This window comes from Athalia rosae, chromosome 3 (assembly GCF_917208135.1).
Source record: "Athalia rosae chromosome 3, iyAthRosa1.1, whole genome shotgun sequence".
Classification (NCBI taxonomy): domain Eukaryota; kingdom Metazoa; phylum Arthropoda; class Insecta; order Hymenoptera; family Athaliidae; genus Athalia; species Athalia rosae.
In genome coordinates, this window is record NC_064028.1 from 24,142,171 (window position 1) to 24,166,062 (window position 23,892).

At 34.0% G+C, this 23,892-nt stretch overlaps 1 protein-coding gene and 1 long non-coding RNA gene across 8 annotated transcripts; one reads left to right on the forward strand and one right to left on the reverse strand.

Moving 5' to 3' along the window:
- Window positions 1-1,045: 1,045 nt before the first annotated feature.
- On the reverse strand, window positions 1,046-23,890 carry LOC105686857 (steroid hormone receptor ERR2). Of its 7 annotated transcripts, none has more exons than XM_012402036.3 (9): window positions 23,750-23,890; window positions 7,549-7,704; window positions 6,991-7,101; window positions 5,451-5,580; window positions 5,093-5,314; window positions 4,937-4,972; window positions 4,626-4,766; window positions 4,341-4,543; window positions 1,046-4,249 (listed from the first exon to the last, which is right to left on the reverse strand). In XM_012402036.3, the coding sequence occupies exons 2-9, from the start codon at window positions 7,696-7,698 to the stop codon at window positions 3,911-3,913; spliced, it is 1,332 nt and encodes a 443-aa protein (XP_012257459.1). In that variant the 5' UTR covers window positions 7,699-7,704; window positions 23,750-23,890; the 3' UTR covers window positions 1,046-3,910. The 7 variants fall into 7 exon arrangements, with proteins under 7 accessions (XP_012257459.1, XP_012257456.1, XP_012257453.1 ...); XM_012402033.3 differs by lacking the exon at window positions 23,750-23,890 and adding an exon at window positions 16,769-18,356 and having other exon boundaries at window positions 6,991-7,086; XM_012402030.3 differs by lacking the exon at window positions 23,750-23,890 and adding an exon at window positions 16,769-18,353.
- On the forward strand, window positions 15,596-16,651 carry LOC125500266. Its single transcript, XR_007277544.1, has 2 exons — window positions 15,596-15,821; window positions 16,117-16,651. It is a non-coding gene; the product is annotated as an uncharacterized LOC125500266 (long non-coding RNA).
- Window positions 23,891-23,892: the final 2 nt, after the last annotated feature.

Consider the following 23,892-nt stretch of genomic DNA (forward strand, 5'->3'; position numbering starts at 1 on the left):
TATTTATAATCGCTGTAGGATATCGACCAATATATCATCGTTTTTTCCATGTCATCATCGTCATCATAATTATCGATCATTAACATGGGTATACTTATACATTATAGAGGTATATATACACATATATATTTATACCATTTATACCTTAATTGCATCCGCACTGCGCTAAACATCTTATGTATGTAATAGTCCAATTATTTATTATAACCGCCCAATTACGAGACTATCCGAAAAAACGAAATTAAAAAAATCCGCCACAGCAACTGGAACAAGATAAGCAGAAAAGAAGAAATTAAAACCTGCCGATATTCGATTTCATAAAAAACAAAAAAAGAAATACTTTGCTCGTAAATTCTGGAAAGTAATAATAAAAAAAAAAGTATGTTATACGCGGTGCATTCACAATTTGGATGAACGATTTTATTTTAAATTTTCTTCTCTTCTCTTTTTTACTTCCTCAATTTTAGATAATATACATGTACATAAAAATTTGATAGACACCATGCGTACATATGTATATTTTACATAATGTTCCTTACCATAAAACGCTGAGTGGGATTTCTTGTTTTATCAAAATAATATTTGTTTTTTTTTTTCATTTCTTCCACATAGTTTTTTTGAATATAAAATAATAATTATAAAAATAATGATAACAATAACAACCATGGGCAAGTATATTTACAACACGTTTAATAATACTAATAATGTTTTAGAAAAAAAAAAAAAACTAAAAAACCAAATCAAATAAACTGTTTTGAGAAAAGATTTCGCGGTAATATAATATTTTACTTTTACAAGTAATATTTCTTTTATGATAACTAATTCGTAAAACGCAAAATAATTAAACGAAGAGTTTTGTGCTCTGTATTAAAACTTAATTAACTAAAATAAATTGATTGTATAAGATAATTTTGGTGACAAGTGAAGTTTCCAATCGTTAATATTAAACAAACGTATAATTCGTATCATTTCCGAGTTTATATATGTAATCACGTATTTAAGAGGAAAGTTTTGATGTAAAAAACAAATAATTCAAGTCACCCTGTTTCTATTTTTTTCTTCCATTTTTTCCAAAGACCTTGCACGATCGTTTATTTCAAAAATAACTTCCATACATGATTATTGAATCGATTTCATCTTTATACATCCTCATCTCCTATATGCATGTGGATGTATGGGTATAGGTATTAGATATTTACCTATGATATAAATTCACGTATGCGTGATGTTTTATTTTTGTTGGTTTATCTTCTTCCTTCTCGAACAGCATAAATTTATGATAGTTATTCAATTGATAATATACATAAGTATATCAATGCATACTATTATTTGTTAGCATTAATTTTTCTTTTTTTATCATTATTGAATATAATTATATATTAAACTTATTTGTTTCATATTTGTTTGTGTCTTGCAACCCTGAGTCTACAATTCTACCATCACGGCAGCGATTAAATCTGGGATTATCGCGAATTATTGTGAAAATATATTTCATTCAAACAAAAAAGGATTACCTAAATCTATTCTTGAAAAGTTCACCAGTTTGTTTTTCTAAATAAAAAAATTCTCAATGCTTACCAAAATAATTGGCGTAACATCAAAATAAAATTCAATAACTATAAAAATACATTTGGTGGGGAGAATTAATTACCTACGCATTCACCCAGTTTTTTTACATCGCCGTGATTTTGAACAGCCATAAGTTAGTTGTTTTTTTTTTCTTAATCACAATAATTACCACCGTAATGACATCTTGTCATCAATATCGTAACGCTAAACAAAAGAGGGACAAAAAAATAATAATTGTGATGGTGATAAAAATTATGGGTACCTATTTGATGATGGAAAAAAAATCTTTGCCGGTGTTATTAAATTATTTGCATCGTTACGATTGCTACTTACTTCTAGCTGCTACAACTCCGCATAGTTTGCTTTCTTCTATAATAAGTCGTTTTTCATAACAATAATCATAACAATAATAATAATGGTAATAATGACAATAACGCTTATAACAATATTAATAATTAAAATTAAAGTAATTACAATAACTAATAAGATCCCTGAATGTTATTTTTCTACTTTTAGTGACAGCATCAGCAGCGGCGGTCACAGCGGTATTTGAAACAACAGAAAAAATTGACTGAAAACTTAAAATCATTATCATTGTGATTATTGTTCGTTGTTGATATACGTATATGCTTTTTGTTGTTCACTTCAAAACGTTTTATCACTTTTTTTTTCACGCGATGTATTATGTATAAATAATAGGTTTCAAGTTTGTTCAACATCGCTAGATCATCAATAATGATGACGAATTGTTGTGGTGATAATCGATAATGTGTGAGACATTGATTTATGTACGTACTTGTACAACGTAATCATGTGTATTTCACATGTGAAATAGACCAAGGGTGTAGGATCTTAAAACTAGTCTTTGTAGGATTTCATCACGATGCGATTTTTCTTGTTTTTTATTATTCACGACTTTATATGAACTAAGATTCGCGGCAGCGAATCGCCGCCAAGTTCCTACCATCATGATTATTGTTGTTGTTCTTGTTGTTGTTATGACTATTACTATTCTTTAATAATTTTACATTTGTGTACATATAGCGTTAAGTTCGTATATGTGTATATATATGGAACATATTGCCGACTTATTTCCACCGTGGTCACTTGACCGGTAATTAATATTACATATGTATATGTATGTATATAATTGAAACGATTTACTTATTTCAGTTAGTTTACTTTTGTATCAACAGAATCATCGTAGTGGAGTTTATTTACTTCACATTACCACCTCTACTTCATATGTGATTAATTGATTACGTACTTAATTATTCGCTTATTTATTAAATTACTTACTGGTAATTCGCTTTTCTTTGTACAATACATCGTCATCATTATCATCATTATTATTAGTATTCCCTAATGAATAGATAAGAAAAAAAAAATTTACACGCATTCGTTTCATGATTCATCTAGTTTTCGTCGATTTTTCTCAAGTTACCAATAAACGTTGTGGTAACGCCGGAAAAAAAAAACAATTCTCACTTTTCTCTGCATTCTACGTTTTGTTTTGTTTGGACCGATTTCATCTTCTCGTATTTTCTAGACCTTTTAATTTCTTACTTTCTAGTTTTTGCTATTTTTTGATCATTTGTTTAAACTTTTCTTTTCTAAATTCTATATACAGTTGGAAAATATCACACTACTATACTTATTCGTTCGTTATTATTATGGGTATTCACAGTTCGATTCTCGAAATCGCATAAATGATTCCATCAAATTATCATATCGACGTAAAAATACGCTATTCTTTATCTCACTATTTTTCTTCTTTTCTCCTCATTGTTTTCATTATATTTCATTCATCAACTTTTAACCCGTGAGGTTATTTCACCCCACTGGCTTATAAAGTCACAGGTAGTGAGGACTACATTTCGATTTCTCATATCTCTGGGTATTAGAACTGACGCTCCTCGAATGGATAGGTATTTTGGCGTCACCATGAAATAGGACTCATATCCAGATATATCACACTAACTTAATACATAGCCAACCTATACTTCGAAAACGACTCGCTACCACTCACAAAACGGATAAACTTGATGAGAAAAAAAATTATTTCTTCTAACAATTATCGTAACACTATACGATCCTCAAAAATAGAAATTAAGAAAATACTTGTTGACGGAAACAAAAATTCTACATCTATCTTTAATAAAATAAAATGTTCTTTTTTTCATATGTGATTAGATTCTAAAGAATTATATCAAGTCCCGCTGATAAACCTGTGCTTCGTCTTTGTGTGACGAATTATAACGAGCCGATTCGAAGATATTGTTAGTCAGTATAAGAATTTTAGTGGAGCAGCAATACGGTGAGAAAAGATGTGCTAAAAGTTTCATCGATAACAAGCTGCCTCGAGCATTTCGACAAATAGTTTATTCATGGGTACTTTTCCCGTCCTGTAAACACTGGTCCAAAATTTTCTCACTATGCCATCGGCTTGCCTGAGACTCGGAAGGACTAGGAACATACTTTGCGTAGAACGAATTGCCTGACCAGGCCTCACAGCTGCAACACAGTCTGAAAGAGAGTTTAATATTCCATCTCGAAATCGAACCAAAGATTGAGGTTCGTCTAATCTTGCGTCACTGTTAACCAGTACCAACGCTTTCAGTACGTAAAATTCTTCTCTGGATAAACTAAGCCGTTGGAGTCTTTCAACGATCTGTATACACTGAAAAAAAAAACAAACAATTGAAACGATACGTTAAATAACTTAATATGATAATTTGTTTTTCACTTCTTTTTCAATCACGTTTACTTACATGGGCGTAAAGTTCGACGCAGTGACACTCTCTGGCAATTCGTTCATCCACAGTAAAATCCTGAGCAAATCTCAGCTTTCCACAATTGGGTACGCTCCTCCATGCCAAACTAAATGTTAGGATTTCAGCCCACGTACTCTGGAGCAAACGCATTTGATCGTTTAACGCTAATCCGCTAAAACCAGGTATTTGTTTGGCCCAGCCTGAAAAATACATATAAATATACTTGTAAATTACAAGCAAAGGAAAAAAAAAACAAATAAATCGAGTATCTTGCAACTTTACCTATGATACCGACAAGCTCTCGATCGTATAGATCCGAGAGTTGTCCTAGGACGCGTTGATCGGTATCCAAAGTTAGAGAAGGGCTTGAAGCTTGCAGCATGTCCGGTTCACAGGTGATAAGAGCTTCCACCAATTTGTTATCTGTAACCAGACATGATATAATATTTAATAAAAAGATTTCTGGATTGATTCTTCGATAAGCTATGAAATGGATTTATACAAAACTTTTAACTAATAATCATAGGAAAAAGACTCAAATGTATTTAGGGGAAACAAACAATTAAACACATAAGTTGTGTTAATTTACTCACTTGTTTCCGCAGATACAACTGCTGGTCCGACGTTAGCTTGAAATATTATTATACCATTGCAATAAATACTTGATATCAGAAGTGATTTTGCGGGATAAAGAGTGAAGTTCCATTCATATACATTAGAGTGACGAGAATTTCATGTTTTTTAAATACCTTCAAGTTTAATGCTAGCCATCATGGCGTATGGTTCGGTAGATCTCCTATACTTTTGCCTTCCTCCCCTAACTCTGTCGAGCCTGACACCTTCCTTGAGCATTCCTTGTCTGAGGCACTTTTGAAATCTACAAGCCTGGCAGGCTTTTCTTCTCCTTTTATTTATCTCGCACTCCCCATTAGCTGGACAGGTGTACTCGATATTTCCTGTAAAATTACTCGCTACTTCATCAAATTAATCAAGGTCTTTCATCGAGTGAAAAGCTTTGTATGAATGATTTGCAAAAGAATTTTCTATCTGTTCTGTCAGGGAATAATCAGGAAATTTTTTGATCAGATCCATGAAATATTAAAGTACCTTGTATCGTCCTTTTGAAAAAGGCTTTACAAGCTTCACACGATGCAACACCGTAATGAAATCCACTAGCAACATCACCACAGACGAGACAAAGTCTCCGGGGCAGCATGTCTTCCTCTTTGATGCCTCCCTGTAGGGTGTTAAGAAGATTTAAGGTGAATGAATAAATAACAATAACTCTATATGCATATACAATTACCAAGAACATTAGCTAGAGTTATATTATCATATACAGAGAGAATATACAAAAGTGTCTTGGGGCTCAATTAATTAGGCCGTACATTAGCAAAGCTAAATTTACCTGCCACAAGCTGATGAGACTATGTACAAAGATAAATTATGTGCATTTCATCCCACTCAAAATTGAACAACTACTTCACTATAATAAAACCCTGCATGATGTAAGAATGTGAATTTATGACTAGAAGAGAATCCAAGTGTGTCGAAAGTCGTAGGAATCTTTAACACAGAATTAATCAAAAGAACTGGTAGATGCACATCCCTACATTTTTCTAGAACTATAATCAATAGATATCGTGAAAATTAAACCAAAATATAAACTATATGCCAATGCAGAGGACCTATAGGATAAGTGATAAAATATTGCATCGATTGTGGAGCAGCGTAGGTGGTCGTTTTATCAAACCAAGGCTATCCTAGTAGTCGCGAATGTCGCTATAAATTTTTTAAGCAACCTAGAAATATACGTAACATATGTATATACGTATACGTATGTAGTACATGTGCATCCTAATTGTGAAATACTCGTCGTCACGTTACGAAGTTACGTCACATAAAATACATGGACACCACAGATCGTTATTTCGCGTTGTTTTATTATCCATATTACAGGAACTAAACGAAAGTAGATTTTGAATAACGAAAAAAACTGCTTTCCCAAACTTTTTCTTTTTCCTAAAATTTTTTCTCAAACAAATATCATAATATTAAGAAACTAGAAACTCATAAGTTGCAAAAAAAATGCAGGGAATAGCATTTTTAACTTTTCAGCTGCCAAAATACTTTATAATCTACCGGGCGTGGTTCTTTCGATGGTGGTGGCTACGGCTGTGCTGTTACAGGGTATAAAAAAGCAACTGCTATAACTAATCTGCACGCAAGGATCGTGAATCACAAAGAGTTTTATTTATTCTCTCTCCCTCTATTTCTCTCGGTCTGGTCTCGCGTCGCGAGAATTTTTTTTCACCTATTTCTTTTTGCTTTTTTCATCATCGTGACCGTGAAATCCACCGAAGAACTCAAGCAGGGTACAGAAAAGAAAAGAGAAATATATAATTCGATTGTTGCGCTGTAATTATTAACTAATTTCTAATGTCTACGATAATTGGAGCATTATCTATTTTTTTTTGCTTAGTGTATATATGTATAATTAAACTCGTTTATCGAGATGCGTGCGGTACAAGGGTGGGCCAAAAGAAAGATGGAAGCGTTGAAACACAAAAAGACAAAAAAGTTGCAGATGTATCAGGAGTTGATCGTTTTGGATTGTAAGTTTTTCTTTTCTCTTTATAGTTTTTACCTCGGCCATTCCCATAGGTTGGGTTGTGGATGAACAGTGATGCCTCTCAGGACTCCCAGGACTCCCCCCTCCGCCCCCGTAATCAGGAATGTCGACCTGACCACATACCACCTTTTAAAATAATTAACAATATATTTTATTCCGATAGGATTTCAAATATGCCATTTATAACTATCTCATACACACATTGTATTTTGCGAATCAATTTTATTTATGTGGGTACACATGAACTGAAATCAGGCGTTCGGGTAGACAATACAGGCGAGGAACTTGGAGAGTTTGTATTTCGCGGAGTAAATTAATATAATTGCAGTAATATATGAAAATTAAATTTCTTATACTACATAGACTTTGAGAAACATAAAAATATTAGGATAGACAGAGAGAGAGAGAGAGAGAGAGAAAGTTGGATGAGGAATTCATTGAAGATCTGACGAAGCCTTGTGGAGAAAAAAAAAAAAACTTACTATAGATCTGTGAAGGGGATCAAATCGACGGACCCCAAGGACTATAAATTTTCTACCGGTAGGATTAATGATGATAAAAAATAATACTCACATCTTGATGGTGTAGGGTGGTCGTTGGTGAACAAACTTGATGGTAATTTTGCGATGGGGTTGTCGGATTCTCCACTTCCTGTTTTATATTAGGTATAGTTCTATTATTTCCGACCATTACTGTCGGTCCACCGTCACCACCTGACATCATAGATACCTGTGATAATAAAAAACGAAAAATATATAGGACAGAGATTTTCAAAGAAAATGCAAATTTTTTTGAAAGTGAATTGTTCCTCCCTCGTACGAGTGTCATGGACAGAAAATATAATGTATCGATATTCATTCAGTGTTGCGATTAATTGCGTTATGAATTTTCTTATTACTCTTCTTCTATTTTTTCTTCTTCTTCTTCTTTAACGTGAACTTCGTTTTATTTAAAGAATATAAGAAATTCGAAGAATCTCAAGTAACTGTAGTGAGCTTTATAAAACAGACGGTTCAAACGAGGCACATGCATCGAAAACTCACAAAATTTTTCAGGTGTGCTCAGAAAATGAGAGAATGAAAAAAATAATAATTGTGTACGATTTTTTTCTTTTCCACTTTCCATTTCAAAAGATTAAAATAAAGAATCGTGAACACCCAACAAACAATTCTTCCTTCTAATTCTTCTCATTCTCATGTGGTAGGAGACAAAAGAAGAAAGGAAGAAAACAAATTAAATAAATGAACGAATGAATGAATACTTAAATGAATAGTCTGAAAAATTATTCTATAATTATTCCATTTTGTAATTCTTGTTTTCTCGATTATTTTATTCTGCATCACCATCCTCATGATCACCACCATCATCATCACCATCATCATTATCATCGTCATTGGTATTATAATTATTATATTAACAGCAGCAGTAAAAGCAGCAGACGTTTTTCAGTTGTAAGAAATAAAGATTCTTATAGAGATCAAAATGTAGACAGAGAAACAACAGTAGCAGTAGCAGCATATGGCAGTGCTGCAGCATAGAATGGAATCGAAAAAAAACGAAATAAAAAAAGATTTACAGTTGTGCTTCAGAGCTTGCGCGATTATATGTATATTTGCGAGTCGAAAGCCTAAACTTAAACCGAGGACACATCCTCCTCGACGAAGAGCAAAACGATAACAAAAAAATTTGCGAAAGAGTTGCTGCCGCTGCCTGCACTACATGCAGTTCATGGTCGTTAGTCGTTATATAGTACGTGCACCAACATATGCATGTGTATACTAAAGCGATTTCATCTTCCTTTTCTTTTTCTTATTTTGCGTTTTTTTCTCCTTCTTTCCTCAAACTGTTTGTTCCAAGTGTTGAGAGGACGATCTCTGGAGTGTATAATTTACCAGAATATTATTTATAAATCTATAATCTCGTCTATAATATTGCAGTTTAAAAACTCATGTATGTATAATTATAACCCCATCGCGTTTAGACAATTTCCCGATAAATTATTTCATCAATTAAACGCATATAGGGGCTTGTATTTTGACGCGCGACAAGATGGCGTGGGAGCGAAAATTAAGCTTCGGGGTCAAATTTTCCGATGATTCAATTCGACGATCTTGAATTCGACTTTTTCCTAGGTGAAAAGGAAGCTTTTTTTTTACGGAAATTCGATCCTCACCAACAGTGATAATGATAATGACGATGAATATAATCTTGTACATCGCGGAATAGTATTAATGCGATTGCTAAAATATCGCGTTACTCTATACAGAAATAATCTCAATTTCAAAGGTCGTGAACAAGTAAAAAAAGATAGCAAAAAAGCACAACTGAATAAATAATTCTATACCTACGAAGAGTGAATTTAAGAATTTCTTTTGAATCTCGAAAACCGACAAAAAAATCTTTTTTTTTTAATCTCGTAAATAAACTACGAAGACGACCTGCAGCATCACCACCGGATGATCCGAATAAAGTCTGGTGCGTGATGGGAATAATTTAAGTTACAGGAAAGAAGAACGAATCCAGTAGACTAAAAATAAAAATCTAAATAATAAAAAAGAACACCATCTGCATCATATCCCAATTTGAGGTGGTCAAGAAGATTTATATAAGATGTGTCGATATCGTATAATTATATATCGTATGTGTGATAACACGAACGAGGATCGATATCTCGTAATTCTTTTGAATTTAATTTTTCATTATTCATATGTCATTTTTATCGTTTGCAATTTGATCGCGCAACTGTTGAGTATCTCGTCTAAATATATATATATACATATATACGTATGTATGTACGTGCGTAGATATTACATAGCTATACGTACATAAATGCGGATATATGGGTATACAGGTAATATAATATAATAAGCACGAGGAATAGGAACAGCGGCGAGGGGGTGGAATGGCCGCAAAATTCGAGTAGGTACTCTTGGTTCGCTGCCGGGGCGGCAACGCGTAATTTTGGAGGTTCTAATATATGAGTACATATACACATATCAATTTATCAGACAGACGATGCCTAACCTTACCCAACCCAACCGAATCCAAATCGCAGTACACATGCAGTCTCGTGTTATCTGTTGCCAGGCGCGATAATATATCCAAAAAATAATAATTAAATTGCACCGAATTACGTATGTGGATATGTTTATATAAGTATGATACATATTTACGCATTGTACATTAGCCAATGAAAACCAGCACTTGGAATAATGATAATAACAATTAAATTAACGTTAGATATTAATATAACATCATGGCGAAAGAGAAGAAAGTTTTTTCAATTGAAGTAAAAAAGAATTCATTAGCCGAATAATTACATAATAATCGATAATTGATTTCTGGAGAATTAAACAAAGAAGAATATATAAAATAAAATGACAAATTTATACATGAAATTTCTACTTTTAATTATAGAAAATTTAAATATAAAGCAAATTCGAGAGAAGCGTTCTATGTGGGTTCGATAGAGGGGAAAAGAAAGAAAAATAATCAAGTTATTATGCTGAAAAATAATTATTCGAGGAGGTTGTTCAACTCATTTTCAGTTTGCGCAAAGATTATGTAACATACGTGGAGGAGAAATAAAAAAATCCATATATATATATTTGCATTTGAGAAATATAAAAAAAGAAGAGAAAAAAGGAAGAAAGTTTTATATCAATTTTCTATATATATATGTATCGAATGAAAAAAAAAGTCCTCGATGATTACCCGTTATTATAAACGGTGTTCCGTTCTCGTGTCATACAGATATGTGTAGTACATATACTTTTTTGAACGTGATCGGTCAGCGATCAAGGTTCCTTGTTTTTTATCGTTCTTTTTCATGACAAAGCAAGAGCAATTTTTCGTTTTTGGTAATATTCGTGGGGGATAAGGTAGATAAAATATTTCAATTCATACGTGGCACTACAATGTTTTATCTGACGAAATATTTTGGGCGCTCGTCGACCCTGACCAACCCTACCATAGCAACTATCCAAAACGAACGCCGCGGATCGATTTGTTGCGTGAGACTCAACGCGCACCACATACATACGTTATATATGGGGCATTCCACCCCAACTTCGACAAGGAAATTTTTTCAAAATCTCTTCAACGCCTGCATTGTCTCGATGATTTTTTGAAAAAAGACCTCACCTTATGGCACACAAATAACTTTTCAACGGGCCACGAGATGCCGATGGTATCGGACTTTCGTGATAGATCGTTTGAAAATTCTCGAAAAATCTTCTCTCCACGATAAATGTAATAAATATTAAATATTTTCATATATAAATATATATCAAATACATAAAGATATATGCGTATACACCATATGTTCACAAGTGCGGCACACCCAGCATTATACATATGTGACATAAAATTATGTACACATTTTTATATAAAAAAAAAAAATTTCTCTCATTTTTTTAATGGCTGCACACGTCACGTGTACGTATATATTCAAGGTGATTCGATTGTATAATTAATCAAATACGTATAACGTATGATCTTAATTAATGAAAATTATTAAAATGAAATATCGTTTGCATCTAAAATGAGATTTTTTTCCCAGCGCACAATTTTTACATCAGTGAGTAAGGTAAGGTATCCTAAAAATGTTTTAGCATTTAGTGTCTAAATTTAAACCACCAACTGACGCGGCGGCACATGTAGCAGCGGCAGATACGTGTATACAAAGTTAAATATGTGCGAGTATTAAGTTAATCGCACTTACACATATATTTGTATGTTTAACTGCCTAAATATGTGAATTTTTAAACCGAACGCGCGGGTGTGCCGAGCGCAGTCGAAGAAATATTTTATTTAACGTTAACCAAAACACACTTTATACTTTTTTCGATTACTTTCATTCTTTCGTTTTTCTCTTCTTCTTCTTACGTGCTTTTTTCTTTCGGAAATTTTTTTGCTATCGATCTCACGCGCTCAGTAACAGATATTCTTTCTGTGCCATCACTTAGCGGCCGATAATTTCTTTTTTTTCTCATATTTTTTGCTCACCGACGCGACGTACCGAAATCAACATCATCCTCGCTTCGCTTCTCTTCGCTCTGTCCTCCTCCTTCTGTATGATTCTATACATGAAAGAAGAAGAAGAAAAGAAGAGAAAATAAAAGGAATCATAAACAATTAAAAGGCAAAGATACAAGAAAAAAGAGGGGAAAAAATAGTCTCACAACGGAGCAAAATGAAAAAAAGTTAATTGAAATGAAATGAAAATTAAATTTCAAAACCAAAAAAAAAAAAAAATTGAATCAAGAGAAAAGGAGAAGAAACGAAGAAAAAAATCATCAAAGTGTGTATCAGCCGCAATTCGCGTGGCCTTGATGTGTCGTTGAGCGTTGTGGTAGGTCCGGGGAAGCGCGTCACCCCCACCCATTAATACAAATCGCGTCGTCGTCGTCGGCGTCGCCGATACGCCAAAATAATAATTGCAATCTGTTTTTGTTGCAAATTTTTTTCCTCTGCTACTCACCTCGTGGCTCTTTCCTCTCTCTCTCCTTTTCAACTTTAACCCTCGTTACGCGATTTTCGCCCCTTTTTTCATCAACCCTATTTTTGGTTTCTTTTTTTGTGTTCGGATAGTATAAACCAACGGCGACGACGATGATCATGATGATAGTAGTAACGATAACGCTTACATTAGGTGTAATAATTAGAATAAAAAAATCCAGGGAGAGATAGAAAAAGATTAAAAAGAAATCCTTGAACTTCCAGGACGGCATTATGTTGTAAACCGTAATTTGCTTTTAATTTGCATACAAAATACGTCATGTACGTAACAGACGTATACATCTACGTAGGTACGTGCTGCGAAAAGTAACAAAAAAAACGCAAAAAAGCTGAGGAGAAAAATTCAAAATTGAAAACAAAAAAAAAAAAAAAAAAAAAAGAAATGGGACGGGATCTACAGTTTACAACAATTTTTCGGCCCACTATATTTTTACGCACGTATGTGCCAAATTTCCCACACGTACCGCATACCTATAACTTATATCCGGCGCAGTTAAATTGTCTTGTTTGTAAAAATATAACTTCGATTACGCAATAAACTAAGCAAATTTTTGTACATACTACTTATTTTGTTTTTAAGCAGCTTAAATTACATGTTATATGCACGGCAGATGGAATTATTAGTCAATTAATCTGAGGAAAAATAAGATAAAACGAATCATTCGAACAAAACGAGTGGAAAAGGAGGAGAATAATGCAATTGGTTTTCGGTATAATCCGTCCAGTAAAATTGTCCTCGTTTCGGAAAGACGTACATGGATGAATGAATGAAAACGAATGAAAAGAAAAATTGAAAGGAAAGATGTGATACCTGATGCATAATCGGATTTTTAAGACCGCAGACCTTTCAAAGATAAGATGCGGAGGGACGAGCCTGTTTTATTATCGGAGAGAGAACAAAGATGAAATTTTTTTGGTACGTAGTCACGTATACATATCCTAATGTATGCACATATGTATACGCGTGTTAGGTGATTGGTGGCACTGCACATAATATACGTAAATATACATATATATGCGAATATATGCATATAGGCGTGGGCGTTTCAAGGCTGCGCCAAACTCCGTCACCTCCACTTTTATCATTATTATGATATCAGCAGAAGCAGAAGCGCATTGCTACCACCGTCTAACACCACCACCCATTGGTCTATATCTTCATATTACGTCTACAGATGTGTCCTGTGTAAAATTAATGAAATCGCTGTGGCTAACGAGAGTCGCCGGAGAAGACGAAAGATACCGTCTATCTGTATGATATCAAAAGCCGACTCGAAAGCGATCGTACAACGTAGCCTAGGTCAAGATAAGAGAAAAAATATTTGGAAAAAAGATCCAAATTGAATGGAGAAAGAGAGAATTAAAGAACGTTATAAATCATGCATAATTTATTCACACCCGCACAATATACTCTTTCATTCCACATACGTGCTCAAAATTTATATACATATATATAATACGCTTTTTATTCGACGTTTACGTAACGCATTGTTTTTGAGTCCTTCGTATATCATTTGAGAGGACTTTGTTTGATCGTTATTATTTTGTCAAGGAATATTAATAACAAAAAATGACACATGTAATGGGTCTCGAATTTTCTCGCACGATTAATTGGATAGTTTGATTGAAATTTTTTTCTCATTTCCGAACAAAATCGATCGGCGGTAATAACATTTTACGACGATGATCGTAATAATGATGACGATGACGATACGAAGGTTGCAGGCTGTTGACCAATCCTGAGCGCAAAATGATCAAGGTAGCCCGGGTTTCGGTTGGGCAAAATATGTTTTAGAATTTGGTTATATACATTGTACAAGGTCAGGATCGTCAGCCCGCGGGTTTGTAGGTATACGTGTATGCTATATAGCGTATATGGTATGTATATTATGACGTCACCGACGTCTCGTGGCCTTAAACTTGACCCCCCTCACTCTTCCCTATCCGCCTCGCTCGACGCGTTGCGCGCTCTGATCTCTCCTCCTCCTCGTGCTCCTCCTCCTCCCTCTTCGCCCGACGCATATTATTCCCTACCCCGACGTCGACCACGTCGACTATACCTATACACACACCGTCGAAAACCTTCGGGATCGCGCTTTCCCTCCCCGCCCTTCCTGCCTTCGCACCGTCAGCGAACCGCTTTTTCGTTCCACCACACCTTCGACACAAACGCCGCGCCGACGCATTTAAAACTTTACAATATAAACTAATATTACCTTTCTTCTCTTCTCTCATCTCACGATTAAATCCATCCACCGCACCCCCCTGCCGGCGTACCGCGCGAATCGAGAGGAAAAAACGAATCGTAATCGATGCGTCGAGGTGTCGTCCTGCCTCAACTTACTTTAGATGCGTGTACGTATACGTGCACTTGCGTTGCTTTCGAACGGTACGGATCGGAAGTGCAGAAGAAAAACGAAAAGAAAAGGATGAAAAAAAAAAATAAATAAATAAATTAATCCATTGGAACGGTACGAAGTTAAGTTCAGGGTTACGCATTATAACACTTATACATAATGCAATGCTGCAGTGTCTGTTTTGCTGCACAAGTCCGACACCGTATATTATACATACGTGTACCACTCATACCTATAATAGCCTGTGGTACATAGTTATATTTATATACACACGTGTATGTACATATAATGGCGAGAGTTACTCCTCACGTGTAATGTAGATGAATGTAAATATACACACGTGCCCGTAGCTACATGTAACCCATAATTATTTAATAGCTACACACGTATGTCAATGAAATATTCACATATGCATGTGTACGTACATATGCATCCGATTACCCTACTGCAATTTTACAATACATGTGTGTTCGAACACGCGTACGTACGTACGTGAACACATAGAGCCACGTTTTCCACGTGGCTGCAACGTAGAGACTGCACGAGTTTGAGGTTTTGCATGAAAAATAATGATAGTAACGATATATGTGGTACACATACGCTGTATGGTGTACCTGATACATGCAAATTAGCTATGTAATCTCCAGTGTAATAAATGAATGTATTACATAATGAATAATATATGGGCAAGTATATACCTATATCGATTATCGGAATGGAAATAGAAAATATGGAAGCTTGTGTCATCGCGTGTAACGTATGCACATTGTAGGTGGTACATACACGTGGAATGTGCTCCTTCATCTACCTCTCAGGTGTTAATATTGTACACGTACAATGAGACAGATGTGTATTAAAATTAATTGAACAAAAAATAAAAAAAAAAAAAAAAAACGCGACGAAGAGAGAGAAGCTTATAACGTTCTGTAATCACAAATTGCATAATGTACGAGTGAGATATGTATCGAGGTAAATAAAAACATCCTTTACACATATTATTCATACGTGATCGAGTCAGTTATACATCCAGTAATAATAAAAATTAAAAACAAAAAGAAGTATGCGAGCAAATACCAATCTCTGCAGAGGCGATATAATTACCGTACAAATGTATGTGCACAACTCTTTTGCATGATACATAGTTTCTTACTTTCGTTTTTTTTTTTTATGCATTCGAAACGACCCTTTTTCATACTGCACCAATTATCAGAGTTCTATATTCATTTGATTATTCATTTATTTTTCTGTGATTTTTTCATTTCAGTTTTTTTCTCGTATTGCAAAATTTTTTAATACATTTTGCACTTTGTGGGATAAAAGAAGAGAACGACGAGATCACGAAGAGAGGTAGAAACAAACGAGTATGTATATTAAGTATACGTATATAATATTAATGAACGAATACATATATGTGTAATATAATGGTACGTACCGATGTAGATACAATAAAAGTTTAATGGAAATAATAATTAAATTAAAACGTGACGTAATCTAAAAAAATAGCATACATGCAGTAGTGGGTGGGTTATTTGTTTCTTTGTTCACCGATCGAAGTAGACAAAATGAAAAATAGTTGCCAATAGATGAATATCGATTGAAGCGAAATCGGAAGAATTGATTGTAGATAATCGAATGTCTATTTGTATCGAATCAGGTGACCGATTAAAATTTAAAAAAAAAGACTTTGAAAATAATAAAAATTAAAGAACAAATAAACCGAATAAATGACAAATCAAATATGGGCGCAGCGAGTACGTTCTACCTTGGAATTATCGGCATTTTTCTCGAAAATGTTACGATAATTCAAGATCTTAGGCAAAACCAATTGAAAAAACAGAAAACATTAATGACCAATTGAATGAAAATTTAACGCAATTGTTGTTATTTTTATTATAATTATTTTATTTGGTACATACCACGTCGTACATCCATGCGTCCATTGTGGTATCGCAAATTGTTCCTCCGGGGTACATTTAATGTGAAGTTGTTTAAATAATATAAGTCAGTTACACTGTAAAAATTAATTCATTGATTCTTTCTTTATCTTTGTTATTTATTTATTTAATTGTTTTCGTTGCAGAGTAAATTATACTCTCTCACGGTTTCTTAATCGAGTTAAAAAAATATTTTTACTGTATCATTTTTTATTAATTTTTTGTTATTCATGACCGTACTTCGTGTATGTTTTTATTTATTATTAGATTTTTTTTGTTGCTTCTCAGGGAAATATTTATTAAATATAGATTACTTTGCCACGAGTGATTATTATCAATATTATTATTATTGTTGTTGTTGTAGTTATAAAAATGATCTGATTTATCCAAATTTACTAATTAATTGTTATATTCAATAAGTCGTTCAACGACGAGTTATCTGTACGTATGTTACATAGGATATAAGTAATATATTCATATATAAATTTGATAATAAATTGTGATAAACAAATGTTTAATAACTATTTTCATTAATTTTTGTTTCTTATAAGTTTATATCAATTAATCAATAGCAATAATGAGGTAGATCCGTATTGCAGCAGTGGTAGAGGTGGTAGTGGTAAAACTGGTATTGGTAGTGGTAGTAGTATTAAACAAAAATAAAATAAAATAAAAAGAAGAGAAATAGTTTCAAAAACCAAATAATGTTATTAACAATTTTCGATACATCGTAAGCGTCTTCATAATAATGTTTTGTGCACACACACAAAAAACAACAGCAGCAACAACAAAACACCTTTACACATATTTTTATTATTTTGTCAAAATCAAGGATTACCGATTATTTATTAATTCAACGTCTTCGTCATCAATATCGTTATTCTGTTCTTTTTCGTTTTTGTTAATATCCAATGATCGATGATTCGAAAAAGTTTTTTCTTTTTTTCTCGTCTTCTTCGGTTTCAATTAATTTTTATTATCGTTTTGGAGAGAACAACGTAGGTAGTTATAATTTTTGTTAATGTTTGATTGCGTTTGTTGGTTTTTTTTTTTCAATTTTTTTTAACGACGATTAACAAAGTGCGAGGACGATACGATGATTTTTAAACCGAAGCGTTTCGCGAATAACGCGTATTATTTCCTCCTCTTTATATATATATTTGTGTATATGTATCATGTATATACTATATATCATATGTATGTATATATAATAATAACAGTAACGATAATAAGTAGTGGTAACGAACGGCACGGCGGGCCGATCTCGACTAGAGTTGACTACTGCAGTGTGTGTTGTGCGGTTCCGGAGTTTCGCGAGACTCTGTTCGCTGTTGCCTCCTAACAAAATTTGAGCAGCTTTTGCAAGGAGAGTAACAGCGCTAGGCGGCTAGGAGGCCGGCTTTGAGAACCGCGACGCCTGACGCAGCGACGCAGCAACTACCTCTGACAGCGAGTACATACAGTACGTGTGTACATACGTACGTACGTACGTACGTACCTACGTAGTACTACGATCGACGAATCGGATACTTGGTCATTTTCAACATTACCCTCGAACGATTAAACCTGTACCACGTACTTGTAACATCTCGCCACGTTCGATTTGCACCTGAATGCGCTCAACGCGGCGACTTTTCAATACCGGGGTATTCTTCTTCATTGATAGATCACCCTGCACGCAACGCGCTTGCATTAAATTCTTCTTTTTTTTTTTTAAATTTAATTCGATACGCAAATGAACGTATAGGTGCCCGATGAAACGATCGATTTCCTCTTTTCCTTTCGTATTAATTTTCGTCGGCACGAACGTTCCGTATCACAATTTCTGGTAAGAATTTTTACAATTCTTACCATCGCACCGTACATTTTTTAAACAACTTTTTTCTTTTGATCGTATGAATTGTCAAGATGTCGATGAAATAATGTAAAATAAAATAATTAAAGGAAGACCTGAAGCAAAATCTTAGATTTATACACACGCCTCTATTCGCTAGATGATACATGTGTATGCCTATAAGTTGAAAATAAATCAATAAACGAATGACCAGTAATTAAGTTTTCGCTTATCCGTTTATACATATGTATCACACACATATGTGTATACATGTTCAAAGACCTATTTTATTTCGTACATATGTAGGATTAAGGATCTGGCTAAGCCGGTCAGATTTGATACGATACGTACACATGTAGAACAAATATACCTATAGTAGCTATCGAAATGCTACCCATTTAAATAATTTTAATAGCGTCAAAAATCAGAGGGGAAAAAACCATCGGCAAATCACCTTGGGTTTTAAAAATTCGTGGGCACCCCCACCTTCTCTCGCCCCTACTTGATACGTACGTGTAAAACCAAATAGATAACGTGGATATTACACGTGATTATGACAATTTAAGGTCATATACAGGTCACGGACAAAAGCATATGTATTTGGTAAATCTGTATTAAATGTGTAGCATGCAAAAAGTGAAGAGAAAAAGATATATACTGATGTATATATACAATAAATGGACAGAGAAGGGAAGGAAGGAATAAAAATTGTTCCGTGAAAATATGTCTATCTGAGAACGAAATAAAAAAATAAGTTGCAGTTGAAGATGGTCGTTAATTTTGTAAAATTAATATATGTGCATGTATAAAAAATGTACATATGTACTCGCATACAAAAATTCAGGGTCGACATCGTCGTGTTTCATCGACCGCTATCTACATGTGAAAAAAAAAAGTAAAATACATACACGTATGCACGTATGTATATGGATTCGTTTTTTTTTTCGACACACCCACAGGACGCATCCGCGAATGTTTTTTGATAATGAAAAAAAAAAAGACAAAGTGAACGGAGAGACGAGTGCATACGACTAGCTTGATACCGTACGTACTACGAACGAGAAAGAGAGCGTGATTGTGATAGGGGAGTGTTATAAAGGGAAGAGGATGAAGAGGAGGGAAAAGAGGGAATACGAGCGAGGGCGGCGGGCGAAAATTGGGGGATGTGAAGAGGACAGGGAGGAAGGGAAATAGGGGCGAAGAGGGGAACTGGCGGAGGCGATGGAGGTGGCCTTGAACTTGACTGCCGCCGTTTTTGCGCACAGCCATCGTCGTTCGCCCAAAACAACAGCCCAATGGCGTCGGAATGAAATTTATAGCAATATTAGGGGAATCATAATTACGATTACATGCCACCGTGTGGGATTTAAAAAACCAATTGAAAAAACAAAAAGGTACCAATAGAATGGAAATCAGAAATAAACTGAAAAGTATAATTATACCATGTTCCACATAATGAAGGAGGAAAAAACCTACATTATCATGACTTAAATGATAATCGATACAAGAGAAACCGGTAGTATACGAAATTACTATACAAGTTTGAATATGATCTAAAAATAGTTATAACTTTTAACTACATACCAAATATGAATAAATGATTGTCGCGTGCATATGTATAATTCAATTAACTAAGAGAAAAAAGGTCTTTTCTTATTTCATTTTTCATTTTTTCCTCCATTCTTGTCTTCCTTTGTGATTTACACAACGAGGAGTAAAAAGAACCGAAAGATGGACCCGAACTGGGTGTGTTATCATCAATCGAAGCAAATCATCAGTCTGTTCCTTACAATGTTCAGATTCTTTTATTCTATTTTTTGAGTTGAGTCACCGGGGGAAAGGAGTCCGCAGTGCAGGCACTTTTTAAATCCTGCAGTATGCGATTAAGGTTGTCAGACTTTAAATTCTACGCCGTTGCGTCTATGGCTCCATCCGGCACAGCCAGAGTTGAGGTAGGCAGACTATATAACAGCCTGGTCGATATCACGCTCTCACTTTCGTATGCCATGCCACCGGGCACCGGCAATACATACCTCTGTATACATTATATGTATGTACAGATATACACACATATATTTATATATAATATATGTATAATACATTGCCGCGTATCTATACATAGAAACTCTGATAATATAGTACATACAAATATGTATGCGAGATGTATTGCGTATACATATATATGTGAATGGTGACGCGCGCGACAAACCACGCACAATACATCTCTACTTTTTTAAAACACATCTACTAAATATGTTCGATAATCTCTGGATTCGAAACGATCGTTTTGTATATTTGAAAAAAATTTATACATACACATATATGTATACGCAAGTCCTCTTCAGGATGGTTTGAATTGTAACGTGTACGCATACCTGTATGGTACAGGAAGAAAATATGGAATTTTTCAATTTTCTCCTCAATTCGATTTCATACTAAACTTTCGGAACAAATTTTCGCTTCTGATTATCACACGCGTTAAATGTACGAGTTTGATAGGCTAAACGTATAAAAAATAATAGAAAAAAATATATGAAATCAGAAGAAAAAGCGGAAGGTGGAGAGAAAAGTAATATGGCGATATTAAGGTGGGCCCACATCCGCTTCAACCGACACACGATCATATTACACATACACAAATCTAATCTAAACAAAACTGACCTATCACAACTCGGATGTAATAAAAAGCCAGAAAAAAATGATTCTCTGAATCAACAAAAATGACTGCCGCCTGCAAGGTGAAATTTTTTTTAAACATCGCTTTTTTTCTTGTTTCAACGATTCTTTTTTGGTCGGTTACCTCAGGGGCATCGCCGCGTAGATATTTCGTTTATATGTGTAAAAAGAGTGAATAACTGACCTCGGTAATACCTAAACATAGATATATATGTAGATGTAAATGTATTTTGCGAGACGTACGTATATATATTTATAACTAAATTGGCAAGCAAACGAAAAAATATAAGAGAAAAAAAATAGAATAAATATACATATATATAAAACGATTGTCGAATGAATGTATTATCATATACATTTTTTTCATGTATACATAAGTCTGAGTCCCTGCAACGCTGGCTGTTACGTTGTACAAATATTTGAATTTTTATCCCTACCCTATCTAAGTTTATGTTCGTATGATCAATTTTTGCCGTTGAAGTAGGAATAAAAAACAATTAAGAAAAAAACTAAAAATTTTGAAATCTAAACAAATTTAATGATAAAAAAAAATTAGAAAAAAAATTATACAAATAAACGAGTGGCGCGTGAGATCACATGATGTATGTACCAAGCATTCGCCCGAGCAACCCAGAATTCTGATCTATTTTAGAAACTATGCTAGATGGATAAAAAAAAACATTAGAGATAGAAAGATAAGAAATGGTGCCAGTTATTATTCTCGTTTTTTTTAGGAATGGAATAACGATATTAATAATATCATTTAAAAAAAAATACATTTTTAAAACGCTGCTATATGTTGAACGCTACATAATATCCGATGAAAGTGAAATAGCGTCGCAAAAATAGCATATTATAAAAATATTTCGCAGCAGGAATAATTTCTTATCTTTTATAAGATGGCGTGTAAACAGATTACGAGAATGGTTGCTTTTTTATCTACTACATACATATGTGTAATATATACACTCAGTCTTGAATCGAATTCGCTGTAAGTAAAATTTCAACCAGATAAAAATCGGCTATTTATCGAACTGAAATATTACTCTTTTTTCTATTTATACTATGTTATAGGTATAACGTCACAACCTTGAACAATTTAATTAGCGAGTTATTAATGTTTCTGTTATGTATGACTTTCTTTTTGTTTTATTGTTTTTGCTGATCAAGTTGAATAAACAAAGATGAATTAAAAGAATGCAAATTTTGTTTGATTGATAAGGATAATATAATCGTCGCGTCGCAATGATGAGCAAATAATTATAATACAAGATAGACGGTCGATGGTCAAGTTTTTTTTTTCTCCTAAGCATATTCAAAAATCAGTATATACACAGGTGTACGATATTATCATTATTGTGAATCGATCATTCTACGATAATGAATTTAGAAAATAACAATGTGATAGGTCAGTTCAGAACTTGGATTATCAGGTAAAGAGTTTAACTACTAGTAAGAAAATGAGAATACAATTGTTTGCAATAAAATAAACTGATAATTATCACCAATTTGAACTCTTGATGAATGAATCACCCTGTATGTGTATAAGTGTTTATATGTATTTTAGAAAGTTCCGAATATTCAATTGATTATTCAACGTAGCTGTTTCGGGGTTTTTTTAGAAAGTGATTTGTACAATCAAGCTACGCAGTTTATTATAAGGTTTTCGTTAGTAAAAATATACAGAAGTGTTGAAAAGCGCGCTACGGTACGCACGGGCAGATGTGAGATTAGTTCAAGTTGTTATGCTAGGTTAGGGTAAGGTTGGTACCTGACCAATCTTAACAATTTTTCAGTAGTGTATGTACATTTAGCACTATCGGATTTCGTATCGTAAAAATCACAACCTGTTCACGCCATTAGCGAGCGATGCAGCGAAGCGTAAATCTTCGTTAGTTCCTCGAAGAACAGAAAGAATAAAGTAACAGCTACCAAATAGCAAAAAAACCAATGTTGATAATTTTGGAACGCCAAGGCCGGGGCCGAGTGATTTAAGAACTTGTATTTATAGCTATATTGCAAAGAATCGAGGAAAATTGAAGGGAAAATTAGCGTTTTATGTTCTTTTTCGTTTGCAACGATCAGTCGTGAGATGTTATCATCAGCCACGTGCTGGGGAATTGATAGTTGACTTGATAAGAAAACGAAAACAACGTGGATCTAAACGACGCTAATTATGATTTTGGCATTGCAGGTAGCTAGTGATTATAACGAATATATTCCATGCGACTTTTTCAAATGCTTTGCAAACTGTGACTCAATGTCCTCAAAAAAAGAGAAATTAGGTACCTGCGAATTGTTAACAAAGATGGTGGCCGAAAGTGAATACATACATATGAATGGTATTAGCAGTTTGGTTATACTGTTTGGCACTGGCGTTTCGTCATCATGTATTGTACACCCTAATCATAATTAACTGATAACGTATGAAAATTTGTATGTTTATCACTCACCTCGTCATGTGGCTGACGCGTTTAGACCCTTGGGATTGGTCGTAGCGGTTATTCTCTTCACTGAAATATCGCAATTTGTTGGAGTTATGACTGAACAAAACCACGGGTAACACTCTTCAGCTCGTCCTAGCAGAACACCAGTG

Bases quoted from the DNA above. Each gene is read 5' to 3' on its own strand.
- LOC105686857 (XM_012402030.3), bottom strand. From the start codon at position 16,825: ATGTACCCCGGAGGAACAATTTGCGATACCACAATGGACGCATGGATG. The intron at 7,705-16,768 runs GTATGTACCAAA...TTATTATCACAG, and splicing joins ACGCATGGATGTACGACGTG to GTATCTATGATGTCAGGTGG. The intron at 5,581-6,990 runs GTAAAAACTATA...AACACCCTACAG, and splicing joins AACCTATGGGAATGGCCGAG to GGAGGCATCAAAGAGGAAGA.